The following is a 20,722-nucleotide window of genomic DNA, read 5'->3' as shown; positions in this document are numbered from 1 at the left end:
TGTGTGGAAAGTTAGACCTTTTTCTATGATGTAGTTTCTGTCAAATCTCAAGTCATCTTGCAACTTCCTACCCACTTGTTTTGATGGAAGTCAGTAGAGATTCCTTTAAGCTGGATGTTCAAAATTAAAGTCTAAAGTGATACTTTTTTTAAACTAAAGCTAAATTTTTTAGTTCTTGCTTTCAGCAGATCAAGCCCCCAATGGAAAAGTTCAATATATTTACAATTTACTTCTAATACATATAACACTTGAAAACAAATTTTGTTAAATGTAATATAAGTGTTGTTAGATCATTTTATCTTCCAGAAAGCATTTTGATTGTTAACTTGTCACTTCAGAAGCTTATATTGAAAGAAAATTCTAAATAAAATAGGATGACTTGTTCTAATTCTAAGTTTAAAAAAATATTTAGGCTTTGTCATACTAAAACAATATTATACATTTTTTGTTGTCTAAAATTTACAAGAATTTCAAATATAAGTAATATTTTACTTCAATATACCAATTAAAAATAGCATACAACAACAAAAAACATATAATAAAAAATTAGATATATTTTTTTTTAATCTAATGGTATGTAATATCTACACATACATTTACTTTCTTCTTTCATTTGATATAAAACTGAAAAAAAGTAAGAAGTAAAAGACACTAAAACCTTCCTGTAAAAGAATTACTAGCTTAGGAAAAATTTTCAACTGCAAAAATATTTTAATGCATTACCTTGGCATAAAAAGAATCATCCACACTAACGACGCACACCAAGAACTTGTATACGTCCACCAACTGACTATGTAATTATTAATAAGCAATCAAATATATCAACAAATATTATCCAGTACATATTAAGATTTCTTTCTTGTGTATTTCTTCAATTAATTGTTTTTCACATATAAAAAGTGATTTACACGATAACATTAAAGATATTGAAATTTATCTAGAATACACACTCAAAATTGATGCTCCTGCAATAAATATAATCATATATTATGTTCAAGTACTAAATAATAATTCATAAAAAAAAACATATATCTTCCCCCAAATCAGTCCATATGTTTCTAATATTCACAGTTTCATATATTCAATGCTCAATTTTGCAATATAACTAAAAATTAATAAAAGATGTACATGCGTGTGTGTGTGTGTGTGTGTGTATACACATACATGTAAATATCATATAATTTAATTTGCAAATCTTAAAACTGTATGATAATTTTTAAACAAAACTTGTGTTTCCATTGTGACAAATACCTTAGATGCTATATATTTGTCTAGTTATAACTTTAATTATTTATACAATCATGGGACTTGTAGCTAGGTGTATGTTTGTAGTTTTATACATTTAAAAAGTTTCACTACAAATTAAACTATGCAATAGAAGAACATAAAATCATAGTGAATACCATACACCTAAGCCCACATGAGTTTACTGTTAACAGCTTTTCATTCAGTATTACTTTTAAATTTCTTGAGAGGTTTTAAAGGATTTTGTTCATTTTAATAGTACGTCTGCATATCAGGTTGTTATGAGCCAATGTACGAAAAAAACATAAGAACTTTCACTACCTTTTATCATTTGAATATCAATTAACAAAAACTAATAAATGAGGAAGATCATTTAACAATGTGCATTCAGAATAAGCTATATTTTACCCCAAACCTAATGAAATAAAAACAAAACAATACCTTTTTATGTGTTACATACTGAACATGATGCTAACTAAAAATCAAAGTACTCTCAGACAGAGCCAGTTTTAGTTCTTAAAAGGATCTATGCTTTCAAAAGTATAATTAATACATCACTTATTTTACTTAAAATAAAAATTATAAAAGAAAACCATTCTGCATTGTTTAAGAATTTTTTTTTTAAACAAAAATTGGTATGTTTGATTTCAATATCAGTTGCACACACATTAAAACAGTGAATTCTTCATGCCCATTTACAGAGGCTATAACAAACACTCCCATTGATGATTTAAATGCAAACACCTTGTAAAGAAAGCTGATTTTTTAACCTTTCACTTTTCCTTTGGTGAACATAACTAAGCATAAAGGTTTAGTTGTGCTATTGTCCAACATTTACTTCTGGCATTTTGCAAAAGGGATTACATCTATATATAATTATACATGCAAACGTTATATTGTTATATGAAATAACATGTTTTTTCTGCAATTTATCATAAATAGTTTACCTTGCAGAAATAATATTATAATTTTGTATTTCTTAAAAAGAAAGATCTATTAGTGTTCCCTATAGTACAGACATTTTCAGTTGTGTTTAGAGTATTGAGATCAAGAGCTAAACCCATGTGCATAAGAGGAAAAACTATGTTGATATTGGTGAATATATCTTTCTGCTTATTGTTTGTTGAAATTAAATATTATTCCAAATAAAATCTGTTCTTGAATCTAACCTAAACTGAAAAACAAAACAGGATCACTCAATAATATAAGAAATTGTTTATCTGCAATTTTCAACTTCTACAGAATCGGTGAGAAGGAGTTTGGAGTGAGCCATCTTGATCTCATTTCTCTGATAAGTGGAACTGAAAAATAAGAGAAGTCTAATGTAAATAAACTGACATAGGTAAAAAAACAAGAAGTCACACAGTAGATAATGCCAGTGAACTAAATGTATGTTTGCAGTCACATTTCACCACTATGCCTTTATCAGGGCTAGTAGTACAAGTACATCTTTAAAGAAAGCTGATTTTTTATCCTCATCACTTTCACTTTTGTTGACATAATTAATCACAAGAGTTTAATTGTTGAGCTATAATCCTACATTTCATTCTGGCATTTTGCAACAAGAATTACATCTATATAAAAACAATCATTGCCAACATGTCTGAATCCCTCCAGTATGCTCTACAAATTCTGAAAAACAACAAAACAGGCAAATGTCTCATGACAGACTAAATTCAAACAAAATTAATTACATTTAATGCAAAATAGTGCATAAAAAAATTTAGATTAGATATGATTAATTAAATTATTTATTGTCAAGCACTAAGCTATACAATGGGTTATCTGTGCTGTGTCCACCATAGGTATTGAAACCCAATTTTTAACATTATAAGCTCTCTGGCTTACCACTGTAGTAAATAAATAAAATGAATAGTAAACAATTATAACTTTACAATGTTTAATTGTGTGAAGAACTAATAATACAAAATGTCAACAAGAATGTAAAGATACACACGCATGTCATTTTTTCTTCTATACATTAGGTTTGTAACAAAGATACGATTAACTGTATTATGTACAATTACACATTTTTTACCTAATTTTATGTGACGAGATTTAAATTTCAACACCAGAAAGAGTTTTTACTTTTTCCAGATGTAATGGTTAATATGTTGCCAAAAAAAACAACTGATTTGAGAATTTTCCATTCTAATCAAAAACACTGATAGATATATAAACCAGATGAAGAAATCTGCCTTAACCAAAAAATGGACTGACTCTGATTTAGAAGGAATGGAGACTATAATAACAAATTTACTATGGCAAACTTTTAAAATGTACAAGTCTGTTGTACACAAAAACTTAGATTTGTTACTTTTTCCATTGTATAGTTTGCATTTGCATAACTTCTAGAACCTGTGAAATACAGATCTAGATTATTTTCTACATACTATATAAACATTTACCACAAACTGTCATTAAGAGAGTAGGTAAGCTGACATCAAATATATAATACCACTCTGACCTCAAACACTGCATATAGAGTTAATACCTCTTTCACAAGAGCCTGTGGTTAACCCTAAGACAACCAGCTACTAATTGTTTTTAGTAGGTAACATCACTCTTGTCATATTTCATTCCAAAAATAAAACTAGTGGCTGTTTAAAATTTGACAAGAACATTCCTAAAAGCATGTAGTTTCAGAAAAATAAAACATTTAACTCTCTCCACATGGGCTCAATCAATTTGACCAACCATGTGACCTTTTTGTACTTGTATAAAGTCTTTATAGATTTGATACTACTAACTTTGACATAATGTGTATATCTTCACAAAAGTTGGCAATATAAAAAAATCATATTTTTAGTGCAGCATTTTATAAACTAAAAAAAGATATATCCTTGAATATATCGAGTATTTGTTTTGAATAGTTCATGTGCAAAGTGATTTTCATGTTAAGATTAAAAATACTTTTCCCCATCTAAATAATCTCAAATTTCATTTGTCTAATCCTTAAAAACTCCTAAATACATTTCAAATGTTTGTTTTCACTAAAACTTTATAATTTATTTTTTCTTTTCTCCACCATAAGTCTATCCAAGGTTGGTCAAGTTGACTAACCTCATAACCACCAAAATAAAAATCGAAATAAATCTAAATTAACATCCTTTTCTTTTTAGAATGACTTCAAATGTAACGTGAAACTACATTCATTTATTGTAAGTAGCTTTAAACTTGTAACAGTATATATATATTTATATATATTTTTTTAATATTAAATTTTATTGCTTTATTGCCCTCTGCACTGTGTCTAACTACTATTCACACCTTTATAAGCTGTAAATCACTTGGGGAACATGCATCTCACGTTACACTATCAAATTAAATTACCCATGAGCTGCTCGAATGCGTGCCTCATGAAATATTCCTATTATATTATTATTTTACATAATCTAACCTTCACTAAAGTAAATAGATATTTATTTTTACATTTTAGTTAATTTTTTAATAAAAAAAAAGAATAAACATGAAAAACATGAAATAAAGTACTTACTTCAGTAATAATTTTTTTGGCTGTCGACTATCGACGACACTTAACCCTTCATTTTTTATATTAATTTACAGTAATGCATGAAATAATTTTTATTTAATTAAATAATACACCAAAAAACAGACTATTAACATGCAAAAAGCAGCCAATTTCCTCTAACAATCACAATTTCTCTGGCTTTCTAACTATGCGACAAGAGCCGTTACAAATTCCTCCAAGCTAGCCATTGTGATTCTGTGAGAACCAAAGTTGTATTACAAGTGCAATAGACTATTTTGTATTCAGAACACAACATTGTAGAATACATCATTTGATAGATGAAAATCTTGGCATTCTATTGGTTATAGGTAATATATAATTATACATGAGAGAGAAATACTAACAAATCCTGAAAAAGATGATGTAATACATGGATGTGGCAGGAGGGGGTCTGATTTTCTATTTGATAGCTCTGTAACAAAACAAAATTGAAGGTTATAAAAATTATGGTTTGTCTGAGCAATGAAGATTTTATAGTGAGTAATTTAAGTTGAATTTCGTATTTTGTGGAGGGGTGATGGATAAAATAGAAAAGAAAAAATACCTATAGAAAATGTGTCGTATCACACAAGGGGAAATTCAGGATTTTTTTAAATATTGCTTTATAGAATTAAGAACTTAAAACTTATATACTATTAAAATATGGATTATTAGCTAAGATTTTATGCTATACTAATTTGTATAACATAAACAAAAAGTATTTTATTAACATTTTTAATGTAAGACACTAAAAACTTGTGTCATGCAGTAAAGGATACCCGTGGCAGAAGTGTTAATTATGATTTTTTCTACTATTTCTAATAAAAAATTCATTATTTTCACTCGCACTCTGAATAGTTCACATGTAAGGTGGTTTTTATATGAAGTTTGAAAATACAAGTTTTCTTACAATTATCACATTTCATTTGTATAATCTCTAGAATGTCATAAATGAATATTAAAAGTTTTTTAAGGTAAATATCACTAACTACATATTATCATCAACATACAGTGCAATGAAATGTTTAAAATTACAAATGAAAATATTTACATACCTTTCAACTCTTCAGAGAAATCTACTACAATAGTCATATTTTTCTTATATACATATTTTCACATCTATCTTTCCACTTACAGTTTATTTTTAATTTTCCTTTCAAATTCTTAGTCTATCATCATTTATGCCCATATGTCAACTGATGCCCACAGAGCTTTCTTACGGTATTTTTAAAGACTCTACATAGAGATGTGTTGCCAAAAAAAATAGTTGCTTGTATACACCATCTTGTTAATAACCTTTCATGATCCAGACAACAAGTTAAATTTATAAAAATCATTAAATCTTTCAAATATGATCTTTAAAACACACATAATACACAATTAACTAAAATATACAAGTAAGAACTAAATACAATTTAAATGTCTCTCTAACTAAAGCATATTTAGGTAAAAAACCACCATAAGTGCTATAGTTTATCAAGCAGACAACAATACAAACAGCAGTTACATGTACAACATGGGGAAAACTGTGCACCAATTTCAAATAAACACTGGTAGAGTATAGTGTCAACTGAGCTCTTTCTAATAACTATATACACTTGTGTCAACTAACTACATGTACATTGTAGATCTCAAGGCAAAGTATAGAAGGTGGGTATGGCAACCATCAAGGGTGGGAATACTTATATCTCTTTCCCAGTGAATACAGTTGCAGGACTTTGAATACCACATATCTAGCATCTACATACTCATGTACACTGCCAGCTTATGTTTCTAAGAGTGAGCCACTGCTAAAGTCAAGATTTTTCAAAGCATGTGGATCACATGAGAAGAAAACTGCAGTTTAAGTATTTTTGAAAGGTTTACTTTGAAACAAAGTAATTAAAACTTAGATAACATAAAAATTTCAATTATAAGATAAATTATAATGTTAATTTCATTGACATATATTGATAGTAAAGTGGTGTAATTAAATTTTGAACATAATGCAGTACCATAAATAGAAAGGAATTTAAAAATGATGTCAGGGTACATAGGCCAATTCTTTACAAAAATATTTAAAATTTTCTTCAAAGTGTTAGTAGGGTGCTAAGTCACTCAACTTAGAAATTTAATTGCATTAAACATGCAAGGAAATCTAAATCAGATTTACTTTGAGTTGATACTACAAATTCTATTCAACATCTAAAGAATAAAGTTTTAATGACACCAGCAGCAATAAAAAAAAAGTTGTACTCATTGTTTGGTTGTTTGTTTATTTTTTGGTGGCAACAGGACACAAATCACAGAACCTTAAATTCACAGTTCAGCACACTAACTACTGGGCCACACTCAGTCTGATTATTGGTAGGGCAAAGAATTTGTTATGAAAGATTAAACTGCACTGTATTTACCAAAATCTAATTTAGTGGAGAAGTAAAACAGATAAGAGTCCAGTAAAAATATATTAGAACTGAACATACATCATGATAGTTACAATGAGAAATGTAAAACAACTGTTCTGGTATCAAGATGTTCAACTACAGTTTTCAATACTGTAATGAAAAGAAGTAAAACAGATAAGAGTCCAGTAAAAATATATTAGAACTGAACATACATCATGATAGTTACAATGAGAAATGTAAAACAATTGTTCTGGTATCAAGATGTTCAACTACAGTTTTCAATACTGTAATGAAACCAAGCACTTCTAAAAAAAACTATTAGTTAAAAAAAAAGAAATGTAGGAAAAGAATAGAACTGATCTGTCTGTGAGATGATACACACAAAAGAAAAAATATACCAGCATAAGATACTGCTTAATGTTCAGAATATTCAAATATCAAAACTGAAAAGACTCCTCAAAGTATAATTAACAGAGGAATACATGAGTCCTTCAAATTCTTTTAAAATATCAGTGATAGCCCAAAAGGCAGAAAAGATCTGGAAAGTTTTAGTGATTGTAAGGCTACAGTAAAACAATCATGGAGCCATAAAATGCATAATTTAGTCTCAAATATTCCCCTACTACATGAAACAGCTACTAAGGTTTAATGTATCTCATGGTAACTGTTTCCATTTCACATATTAAGGGAAAGACTAACTCCAGTTTATAATAACTTGTACAAAACTCATTAATACCCTGCTACCTAGGTATGACCAAACTCCAAGGTAGTGATCTCAAGTGAGCATAAGCTATATGAAATGGTCACTGTGATATGTAACCATAGCCCAACATGAGTTTAATGCAAGTTTATGACTATTCACATCTTGTTCAGTGATGTCAGTTAAATGCAGAAAATTTACATGAAAAGTGAAATATTCACCTAAATATACCTGAATTAAGGTAAATTCTAAGTTACAGAAGTGTTAAACATTACAGTTTTCCAATTGTTAAAGATCTATTTATTATTTTACATGTTTTAAGGTGTGGTCACTTCCATGATAATATTGATGAATCATCTTTTCTCATTTTAAATGTGATAATGTTAGGCGTCAGGTAAATTTTGGCAGAATACGAGTCCTCTTAAGCTATGCTACTTTATTTTTCTAACAGGTTGGTTGGCCTTTTGAATCGATTGCCTTCAGATGTGATGGATGCTGTTAATGTAATGGAGTTAAAGGGAAGGCTTAATAAATATTTCAATGATAGAGGCCAGCTCTGAGTGTCTTATCTTTATTTCAAAGTTTAGTTTAGTGGATGAGCTAGCCTAAATGTACCAACAGATTCTTTGTTATCTTGAATTATATATAATAAGTGATATGACAATGTATATGAAGTAATGTAGAATATAAGTTTGAGATATGTTCCTGGTCTAGTTATTTTTTAAAAATTTCCAAATTAAATATTTCATAATCACCAACTTCCTTCTATAATACATGTACATATATATTTTTATGTTTTCTGTATGCAGTTTACTACTTTCTAAGAAACTTCTACATCAAATGAATACATGTTTTAAAACTATCAATACACAGACAAACAAAATCCTTTCATGTAGATCTTTACGTACATGTAGCAACTTAAGTCACTTGACAGATTGAATATAGTGTCTACTTACTAACATATATCTGCTGCAATTAAACAGTTTTCGTAAAGTAATATAGAAGTATTATGATTCTATTCTTGAAAGAAAAATTGTTTGCCAAAATATCTTATCAAAGTTCAAGAAGAGACCTGTAAAACTGGAAACACAATGTTTCTATGCAAAAACTCCAAACTTAATAAACCTACGAATATATATATATATATATAATAGTTTGTGAGCTATTTATTTATATATATAATGAGCTAATTCTCTATCTATTTCAAATTAGTCATTGAGTAAATTCTATCAATCAAATAATAGAGATAAGACACTGTGTATTGATTGTTTAACTTCTATTAGTCTTTTATATTTTGTGCAATTCTTGTTTTATCTTTGCTTTATATCATCCATTGATTACAATATTGTAATCCCAATGACTTATCTATATATATATATATACATATAATTTTATAAACCAAGAAGCTTATATTAAAAGAGAATAAAATTATGGAGACCTAACAGAACCTTAGGAGGAAAACTTCTTCAAATGCACTGCACAGAAAGAGCTTATAAGTCTTCACATTAACAATAGGTTTGTCTCTGGACATTAATCAACAGGTAAGTTTGAAATATTCTTACCACACAAATATAATATAAACACTAATGATACTCATAATAAAAATTAAATAAAACTATTATTTTAATTATCAACAATTAAAATAAAACTACACCAGAAACTAGGTTACTTCATCTTACTAAAAGATAAACATGAAAAATACTATGAATCACCTGTATGAGCAACACAATCATCCCATCCAGGTTGTCTCCACACTTCTTCTCTCACTTCTTTTCGCTTTTGTAGGTCTTGGTAGCCTACCAATACAAAACAGATAGAAATACTATTCATCTTTTCCATGTACAAGTGCCACTTAAATAAAGAGAAATGGAACCCCAATATCTATTCAAACTGTATACACATATAAGATATATATCTTTCTATTTTCCTAAAACATGCACTCAATGATTATATGCAAGTAGAATCATCAGTACAAATAATTACTATAAAAAGTATTTTACTTTCTTCCTGAAAACATAACTTTGTTTGCAAACAGCAGTTTTTCACCTCATTTTCATCAAGTGACTGTCAATAATCAAAACTATAGGCATAAACCTTAGTTATAAATATTTTAATAATATGAGCACCATACTTGGACCATATTTCAGTTTATTTTAGGTTAATGTTATACATTAAATATATATATATGGTTTATTAATTTTGATAGTAGAAATGTTATTGAATAGTCCCTAAATACATTTCTCCAGAACAGTGATGTAGAATACCTATTAGTTCAATGTGACAAAAACAATTTACTCTATATAAACATTAAACAAATAGTAAATGGTCCAAATTATTCTTATCAAACAATTGTTATAATTCTAAATATCACAAGCTTTCTTATATTTTTTTTGCAAATATTTGTTTTGTATGATAATCGAAAACATAGTTGGTCCATTTCAATTCTTAGTTTTTATCAAACCACCTCCCCATATCAATTTTTGGATAATGGGATTACAGACAAGAATTTAGAAAATTGATATAATTCTAAAATATATTTATTTCATTTCCTATACATGTGCATATTATGTTTTGTTAAATACAAGGTTTTTTGGGTTTTTTTTTCCATTTACTTGATTCTTAAACTAATATTTTTACATAGGTGGCACTTACAATTTTGATTTCCTAGATTTTATCAATTTATATTAGAGATTCACACATTGCAAGGTAAATTAAAAACTACAGTACATACTGTCCAATCATCACTTTTCTTTCTTTATTCTATGTATAAACTTCCAACGGCTTCCACTAATATAACTTTTTGCATCAGATATTTAAAATTCCAAAATGATAACAATTATATGTTGGGGTTTTTGTATCTATTAACCCTCTCCACATGGGTCATGGGTCAAAGGCTATATCATCACGTTTGTTGACTATCATTAAAAATTTTATTGAACTACTATTTTATGAATTTATGTCAATAAGTTTGGTATCAAGCTGTAGATTATAATTAAAATTTTAGTATTATACAATATTTAATTTCTTAATTTAAAAGTAAATATTAAAAACACACTCACCTAAACATCGATTTTTGTGTGTCATGTGGTATGTTGAATGTAGCACTGTTTCAAAAATTAGATACTTGTGATGTCAAAATACAGTTTATAGTTTCATACGAATTAGGAACTTCAATTACTGATATCGACAAGCTGGAACATAAAATAAGAACCTCCTATCTTTTCTATTTGCTGAGATATCACTCATGTACTGAATCAATATAATTTGACATCCTCCAAGCGCACAATTTTATAAGGCTTAGCTACCTACGCGAAGCAGTAAATGAGCACAAATGTCATAACTAGAAGATATAATTGTTTGCTTTACTTCTTTATTTACTATTCTATGTTTTAAGAAAAATAAGTTTAAGAACTTATTTGTAAATAGTAATAATGTATGTACATACATAACGTATAATAATTGAAATGTGACTGTACTTTACAAAATACTAGTCCACTAAAACACAGCCAAGACATGCCACTTTGTAAATACAAAAGGTCAGCTTTATATTATTGGTTACAATAACATGAGTGCACATAAGCAGCGTCATTGTAACTTCTGTATTGTTAGCCAGGCACGACTGAAATAATAAATATATATAAATGTATAATATTATGAGATTTAAGCTATTTAAATCTAAACATTTGTGTTTTTGTGTTAATTTATACTTATAGCTATAGGTTTCTGATGATGTAATGTGACATATAAAGAAAGTTAGTAGAGATAAAACACTTATTTTACTACTTTGTACAAGTAGATTGATTGTATGTTAGTCCTAGTACTTATGTTAGAAATGTATACTATCATTTGCAAGAACATGCCCAAACAATTTATAAGAATTTAAAAGCAGTTTAAGCTTGTAAAAATGTTTAAAGGAAGAAATAGACTATTTTCTTCTCATTAAGTGGATTGGACATTGAATTATTTCACCTGAGAATTTTAAAGAACAGCAAAGAAAGAACAAAGTTATAACAATTTGGTATCACAAGTGATGAAAATAGAAGAGAATCTGGAATATGCTTGAAATAGAATTTCAACTGCTGAAGAGGGTGACCACGAGGTCAAGTAATGTGTTTCAAGAATTAGTTGAGATAATGAAATTGTCAAGACAAAATAAAGAAGAACTAGAAGAAATGGACAGAAAATTAAAAGAAGACCAGGAAGAAAATTAAAAGCTCAAGCAGTAAGAAACATGAATTTAAGAGAGGAGTCACAAGAAATGGATGTAATATTTATGGAAGAAATAAAATAAAAAATAAAACTGATAAAACTATTGAGGATGTACAAAGATTATTATAAAAAAAAAGGCTGAAAAACTATGGAGGGGCTGTAATAATAAAATTGAAGAAGTACAATACAGCTGGAATGAAAACAATGAAAAAGTAAAGAAAGACATCCAAGAGGAAGAAAAGAACATCAGTACCAGAATAAAACAGTTTGAAAATTAATTATTAAATGCAAAGATTAAACCAACTAGATCTCTTTCTGTACCAGCTCAAGAATTCAAACCTAAAACACCATCTACTACAAGAATTGGAAAAGTTATTCGATCTCCATCTATTACCACTACTGCTGTGCCACCTGTTACTTCCTGAACTACTCCATCCATAACAATACCAAATCCAGTTTCAGAATTAAGCTAGCCAGTTCAACACTGACCAATGCAGAAAACAAAAGAATATAAAGGAAAGGTACCATAGAAGTCATACCAGGCTCAGTTGAAAATCATTTCCAGAGTGAACAGATAGAATAATGACCAACAAGCTATCCATCTTGCTGCACATATAAAAACACAAGCTTTGATGATCCAGCTGAGAGTCATAAATACTATCAAGCACTGGCAGCTGCTTTATCCAACAGGTTTGGATTGTCACAGCAAAAAGGAGTATCTAGAGCAAAGTTCCAGAAAAGGGAACAGACACAAGAAGAGGCCTTAGCCAAACTTGAGAAAGATATGAAAATATTTGTTCAACTATCTTACTTAGATACTCCTTGTGAGATGATGGATTCCTTGGCACACAACCAATTTATAGACACAGTAATAGACAAGGATATGAGAATTAGGTTGAAGCAGAGTAGGTGAAGATCTCTAAAGAAAGCTCTGTAGTTGGTGATGGAACTGAAATCAATCAAAGTTGCAGATAAACTACTAACAGGACCATCTAGAAGTTATAGGAACATTAGATCTTGTAGAACTGTAATATCAATTTCCCCTAAAGATAATATAGAAGATCTGAAAGAATCAATTGGACATCTAGTTCAACAGAACATAGAAAATAAACCACAAGACAGAAGATGCTTCAAGTGTAATTTGAAGGGACATATTACCAAAAACTGTAGGCAACGGCAGTATGGAATAAGAGTTCCTCCCAGAAAATACTGTAAAAAGGGGACTGTTATAATTGATGTGAATATGGCCATTACAGTCAGGACTATAGAATCAATAGTGGGAATACTTAATCTATCCCAGAAGAGAAAAGTAGTTCACTATTTGAGGAAATTCAACGATGAGTCCATGGGTTTATTGATGGCAAACTTTGCAGTGTGCTGATTGATGCTAGTTCCACAGCTACAATTGTTCAAACCCATTTGGTGATGAAAGGTGGGAAATTGCCTCCAGATACGATGAAAGACTGATGCAAACAACAGCAGGTGGACACAAAGTTTCAGCAAAAAGTAAGTTGGAAGTTACCCTTAGTGCAGGAAGCTTCTCTACACCTAATGATGTGCAAGTAAATGATACTGAAGAAGAGTGCATGTTGTGAACTGACTTTGAGCAGACATTGGTGTGACATTAGGCTAGTTTTACAGTTAATGACCAGGAAATCCCTATGTACTACAAGGCAATTATGACACAAGATTTGAATTTCCAATGACCAGAAAATTCCTATGTACTACGAGGCAATTATGACACCAGAATTTGAACTTCCAGTGGAAACAGAAACAGTTGTCACCAAGTGAAATACGTAGATCAGGAATTATTAGCAATAGTTCTTCATCCAGTGGTTGGGCAGCAGTGGAACCAAATGCTCCAGCATCTTCTGAGGACTAGGTTGTTGGAAGTCTCATGGATGTGAAGAATAAAGATGTACATGACTTCACTTGGGAAAAACTTATATCAGCTGGTGATAAAAGCAATACTTCTGATGCTGATAAACAGGATTTCATTGAGGTGGCATGATATGGTTGAACAGTTCTTGTCACAAAAGTATAAATTCCAGAGCTTAATAGATGTTCGGAGAATAGACAATCCAAGTCAAAGGTTATTCATCATAGTCCTCTTTGAAAGTTCTTCTGAGAGAAAATGGCCAACTGGGTAACTCCTGAGAAAAGTTTGTGAGTGGAACCTCAACCTGCTGGGAAGCCTGGAGTTCCTATCAGGAGTACTTTCAGGTTGGAACCAACAGCAGATTCATCCAACCACCTATCTAGAAAGAACTAATCCAGTGACAGGACAGCCAGCAACAAGGACAAAGAAAATATGCCAACCTATCTGTATACCATGGGCTTTAGAAGAGAAAACCATAAAAAATACTTGGTAAGTGGACAATTTGGTGTAGTGTTTTATTTGATTTGATTTTTTTGAATTTGGATTGTTTAAGGAACTTCACAATCCAATAAATATTGGTGTTATAAACCATATGTTTTTAATGTAGTAATTTAATTGTCAGCTAGAGGAAACTATAGATTTTTGAAGTTGTAATGTGAAATTAAGTTCATGTTACCCTAGAAATACTTAACAGCAGGGTAGATCATAAAATCAACACTCCATCCAGTGTCAAGTTAATTGAGATCCCAAGATAATTAAAATGAGAGTTATCTCATTATTTTGTACAAGTAGGTGTATTGATATAAAAGACAGCTGAAATAAGTAATCACATTATTTTGTAAAAATGCATTGACTGTATGTTAGTACTAGTACTGTTGTTAGAGGTAGAACATCATTTGTAGAAGTAGGCCTAAACAAGATAATACAGTTTAAAAGTGATTTTAGCTTGTAAAATTGTTTAAAGGAAGAAAAAAGCTAATTTTGTCTCATTAAATGGACTGATAATTTAAAAGAACTGGAAAGAATAAACAATGTTAAAAAGTCAGCAGTTGGATATGTCACAAAGTCAAACAATCTACTTGATTCATGGGCTATTAGATTTTTCCTCAGTTATGTAAAGTCATCTTAGTTGGTTTTCAATTCATGAATATCTCTATGGCTTATGTAAAGACACTCTCATTTCCAGTTTCTCATTTGTAAATACTCATACTCTGGAACAATATAAAGCCTCCACTCACATTTCACAATTTTTTCGTCTTCCTTTCCTTTTGCTGAGCTTATGAGTTTAATAATCAATCGATTACTAGATACTCTAAAAACAACATAACACAATTTTTAGATAAAGTTATGTGTAGTTTTTAATTGGTTGACTGTATAAAACAAAAGATTATGGTTTCAAAATTCCTATTACTATTGAAGACTGAAGAAATTGTACAGAAGAGCACCTACTACCTTTGAAGTGAGATATTACTGACATATCTTCTTTACAACTAACATGGTCCAACATTAAATGTATAAATAGATATCATTTATTCCTTTTTCTAGATGAAGAAAATTATCAGTCATGTTTTTGACTAAGATAAAACAAAAATCATTTTTTCTGCCAAACTCCAATCTTGTGTCAGTATCTCTTTCCTCACTACACCCAACATCTAATTGATCTTCTCCCATTTTCATGAAAATTATCATCTGCAAATCTGTGAATCTTGGTTTAATTGCAGAAGATATTGCAAACTTGATCAGTTATGGCAAGGACATCACATACAAGTCAAATATTATAGGTTTACAGATTTTAGATTGTTAAATTTCTCATTTCTTTTTTCCTCTTGTTCATTTATCAAGTACAACATTCTAATCAACTTACCCCAAATATGATGAACCATATACAATTGTCCTATCTGTGAGAAAAATCCAGCTACAGCATGGCTTTTTCTGAATGTGATGCCTCTTGCCCTGCAATACAAATCTGTTATGTTAGTAAACATATGTACCTTCAAGACCAGGATATTAATAATATAAAATTAATATTCTATTAATTAATAGTTAAACGACCAGAACAATTAAATACAAATTTATAAATTTCATATAGTGCTAAAATAAAAATGATACAATTATTTCACTATCTCTTAATTGCTTTATAAAGTAAAATATAGTCTCAAATGTTTCCAATTCATTTTAACAAGTGAAAATTACCAAGACTGCAATGTATATCGCACAGTGCAAAATTAATGGGTTTATGATTTCAGTGGGATGGATTGTACTTTTGTGCCAAGGAGTCTAAGCCTTGAAAAGCCACCAATACAAACCACAAAGCCACACAAATGAACTATCAGCACTGTGCTCATCAACAGTATCCAAACCTGCTTTTTAGTGTCATAAGCCCTTACACTTACTGCTGGCTGAGTCACTGGAAGGCAATAATACAATATATGCTTACTTACCAATGACAGTTACAATAAAAACACTATCAGATTTATAATGAAGGGCAGTAACATTTACAGAAAACGTACATGTTAAATACAAGAAAATAAAAGAATAACACAAGTATTTTTTTCTGTGAACAGTGAAAAACTCCAGTTGTTAGAATTATTAGAATTTTTTATGATTTGAGGAAGCTAGTACTTTGATAAAATTTCAGATTTTTCATATATTCAAAAATATAAAATAACTTAATATGAAGAAATATGTGGGTGCTACCAGCAATGAATGCTGTGAAAATAAGATAGTAATTTTAAGGTTAAAAAAACTAATATTTTAGATGTGGACACAGAAGGAATTCCCAAATACGTACAAGTACTGCCATATACTGAAATACTGCCACAGTATTGGTTTGTTTTGTTTTGAATTTTGTGCAAAGCTACACGAGTGCTATCTGGTTAGCTGTGCCTAATTCAGCAGTGAAAGACAAGAGGGAAGGTGATTAGTCATCAACACCCACCACCAACTCTTGAGCTACTCTTTTACCAATGAATAGTGGGGTTGACCGTCACTTTATAATACCCACATGGCTGAATGGGCAAGCATGTTTGGTGGAACAAGATTCAAACCCAGAATCCTCATATTGCAAGTCAAGAGTCATAACCACCTGGCCATGCCAGGCCGCCACAGTATCATCAAAACCATGCAGCTTCACTAACGAAAGACTATTATGATGAGAATAAGCTACATAATGGCAAGCAACAATTACTGACATCTACACCTGGGTAACAAAGGGTATGGATTTGAAGCAAAAAACCTTATCTGACTATTATGATGAGAATAAGCTACATAATGGCAAGCAACAATTACTGACATCTACACCTGGGTAACAAAGGGTATGGATTTGAAGCAAGAAACCTTATCTGACACAATAAGGGTATACTCTTAAAACGTATGCATTTTATATGTATACATTAATCACGTTATCAGTGAAATTCTTTGCTTAATTCAAACACTCATCAGCTATTTCAGCTGAATCAGTACTAAAACTGAAAGTGCAGACAAAGGAATGCTATTTCAGTGTGAAATATCAATCTTACCATCACTTTTAACAGCATTTTGAGGGTGACTCTTCACTGAATGGCTTAGTCTCAGAGGTATGTGGGTACAGTTACAGTCGTATCAATTTTTTCTGTGCAAAATTCTCTCTCCATCAACTATTCAGAAAGTTGGTTTTTAATCTACTCTTACTGTTGGTATTATGTAAAGTTATTGTTAATAACAACTTCTGTGTGAAAGAAAAGAGGAGTGTGTAATAATATGTTAACCACAATATATGTTATGTCTAGTGCCAAAGAGGGCTTTTGTACAATACCACAAATATATCAGCAGGCTGGGACAGATTTAAAAGTGGTTGTCAAGTCTTAATTTCAATCTAATTAGCAATTGATAAGTGAGGTAATTAACTTCACAATATATATATATGAAATTACCAGTATAGTATATACTTCTTTCATATTTATACAGATCTCCTTGTAAAATAGTTATAATCTATGCCATTATCATTTATTCCAAGTAACATTATTATGCTTCACTAAAAAAGGATAATCAATTTATTTTACAATGTAAAGTCTTGTGCTCTATACAGGACTGTAGATGACATTTTAACTATTGCATAGTAGCATTTCAAAGACACAGTTTGTTACAATGATGTTTTTAAAATTATTTCCAATTTTTATTAACATATCATCATAATTTATTTTCAAAAAAGGATCAATTTTGAAAATTGAATTTTATATCATTAAGCAACAAATGTTGGAAGCAACTAAAAGAAATAACCATATCTGAAAATCCTTGTCCAATTTAGAATTTGTAATGCTTTCCGTTACAAGAGCTTCCAGGATTTTGGCAAAAGTTGTCAAGATCAGAAAACTGGGAAAATCAGTACAGGGCAAATAAACACGTAAATGAATAATAAGAGACTGTGGAACAAAGAATATAAGTTTTCTCTGTTCTGTATTTTCTTGTTTTAAATTACAGTAACACGAATAACTGAAATATATGATTAGGATATGTTAAGAACCACTGAGTAGTCATCTAATTTCTGAATGTAATTTCCGTGAAAACGATCTTATATAATGAAGGGCTTGGGAAATCTGCCATTACATCACATATAATCACAGGAATGACACTTAATTGAAAAGGCAATTATGCTATAGTTAAAATAACAATTAACAAATTTTCAAAAGTATCAGCTGCCATAGTATATTTTGCAGTTTTTTTCAAAAAGTTTACCTGTGAAGTTGAGCAAGCAGAATAATACAAAGATGCTTGAATCAATTTTGTTACTTGTATCAAACTTCTCAAGCATGGTATTTTTCAAGCACTGTATTGCAAGGAAATAAGAACCAGACCTGTATTCACATTATTCTTTGAGGCAAAACACTGCCTTTTCAGCTTCTATTTATTCAAAGTTAAAATTTTTCTGATTTATTTATTTAATGTGTGCTTTCAATTTAGTAGAAAACACTAGTGAGGAAACATTGTTCAGTTCCATTACTACAAACCTGTGAAACTAAAAAGAATGCAATGAATACATTATGTCAAATCTAAAACCTTAATGAATAAAAAAAAGTTTGTCAAATTCTGCATTAAACTTTTTGAGAGATATCTGTGCTAGAGGTCCCTAAGTTTGAAGCGATAAACTAGAGGGAAACAGCTAGTCAACACCACTTACCACCAATTATTCTTCTAATCTTTACCAAAGAATTGTAGACTGATCATCACATTATAATGATCTTATATCTGAAAATGTGAGCACATTTGGTGATGGAATTTGATCCCACAACTTCAAGATTGCAAGTTGAACTCCTTAACCACTAGCCTATGCCAGATTCACAAATAAAATAAAACAATCAGAAATATTAATAAAAATAAATCATTATTTGTCATGTTATTTGCTTTGCACCTTGTTTTATTTACAGCTGTGTTCTTCAATGTGGTTACCTCAAAACATCAGTAGACTACATATGATGCTTTTTGCAAACATTTTGGCAGTAAATAATGTTTACCCAGTTATACAATTAGAATGAGCAAATAAATAAATAAAATAGATCTATATAAATGTAACAATACTGTCTGTTATATGTCCATGTAGCTACTTTGCAGGGTGTGGATGGATCTTCACCAAAATTGGTATGGAGGTTCATTAGGTCCATGTGGGGGTACATACAAATTTTCAGTTTTGCATTTTGTGGTTTTTATGGGCATTTTTGCATTTTTTTACCACTATCTCACCTCCTCTGGATGGATCTTCACCGAATTTGGTATGGAGGTTCACTGGGTCTATGGGAGCTACATAAAGTTTTCAGTTTTGCATTTTGCAGTTTTTAAGGGCATTTCTATGTTATTGCATTTTTTATTACTACTTTGCCCCCTGTAAATGGATCTTCACCAAATATGGTATGGATGTTCATTAGGTCTTTGGGGACATACACACAAATTTTCAGTTTTGTATATTACATTTTGCAATTTTTATGGACATTTTTTGCAATTCCCCATTTTTCCTGTCGAATGGGGAGATACAAAAAAACTTGCAGTTCACATTTTATGATTTGCAGTTTTTATTGTTTTTTACAATTATATATAATGGAAGCAACTTTTCATGCTCTAAGATAACCTTTCATTAATCATAAATTTACATAGCGGGTACTCTAGCTAGTTGAAAAATAAAACAAAAATGTGTAGTATTTCAAAATAAATGTGGTTAAAATGATTTTCCATTACTTTTTCAAATCTGATGAATACAAATCACATATTTTCCAAACTTTGATTTATAATCATGCATTTTCCATGACTTTTCAAGTTAAACACCACACAGGTAAATACTACATCCATTTAAAATACAAATTAAACATTCTTCTAAAAGGGGAAATAATACACAACCTATTACTTTTAAAAACATAACTGGTATTATTTAAGCCAAAGTTTTGTCATTACAGCTTCATTGAGCAAACAAGACACTTACCAAATGATTTAGGCTGATACAAACAATTTCAAAAATTCAAGTCTGAGCAATAAGATGGATTTTGCCCAAGAATAAGTAAACAAATTGAAAGTACATGCAAATGAACAAGATTATACGAGTTAAAGCAACACATATGTTATTAACCTTTTCAAGACAGGTCTCAGGTGAAAGGCCATGTCATCTAGTTTGTTGACTCGCATTCAAAATTTTATTTAACTACTATTTCATGAATTTATGTCAATAAGTTTGGTATCAAACTGTAGACTATAATTAAAATTTTAGAAAAATACATTATCAATTTGGTACTTTAAAAGTAAATATTAAAAAACACAGATAAACATCGATTTTT

General features: G+C 29.9%; 1 protein-coding gene across 2 annotated transcripts in view; it reads right to left on the bottom strand.

The window, feature by feature from the left end:
• LOC106461988 (protein NipSnap-like) overlaps positions 1-20,722 on the bottom strand; it is a 63,010-nt gene that overhangs the window by 3,572 nt on the left and 38,716 nt on the right. The window contains exons 7-9 of one of the 2 annotated variants that reach the window (XM_013921857.2): positions 15,793-15,881; positions 9,553-9,636; positions 724-2,546 (exon numbers count right to left, since the gene is read on the bottom strand). In XM_013921857.2, coding sequence (XP_013777311.1) covers positions 2,482-2,546; positions 9,553-9,636; positions 15,793-15,881 — 238 coding nt within the window. In that variant the 3' untranslated portion in view covers positions 724-2,481. The remainder of the gene's footprint in view (positions 1-723; positions 2,547-9,552; positions 9,637-15,792; positions 15,882-20,722) is intronic. The other variant, XM_022389106.1, reaches the window with a different exon arrangement.

Source organism: Limulus polyphemus, unplaced genomic scaffold (genome assembly GCF_000517525.1).
Source record: "Limulus polyphemus unplaced genomic scaffold, Limulus_polyphemus-2.1.2 Scaffold1071, whole genome shotgun sequence".
Classification (NCBI taxonomy): Eukaryota; Metazoa; Arthropoda; class Merostomata; order Xiphosura; family Limulidae; genus Limulus; species Limulus polyphemus.
The sequence above is the reverse complement of the archived record's forward strand: the minus strand, read 5'-3'. Positions and strand labels throughout refer to the sequence as shown.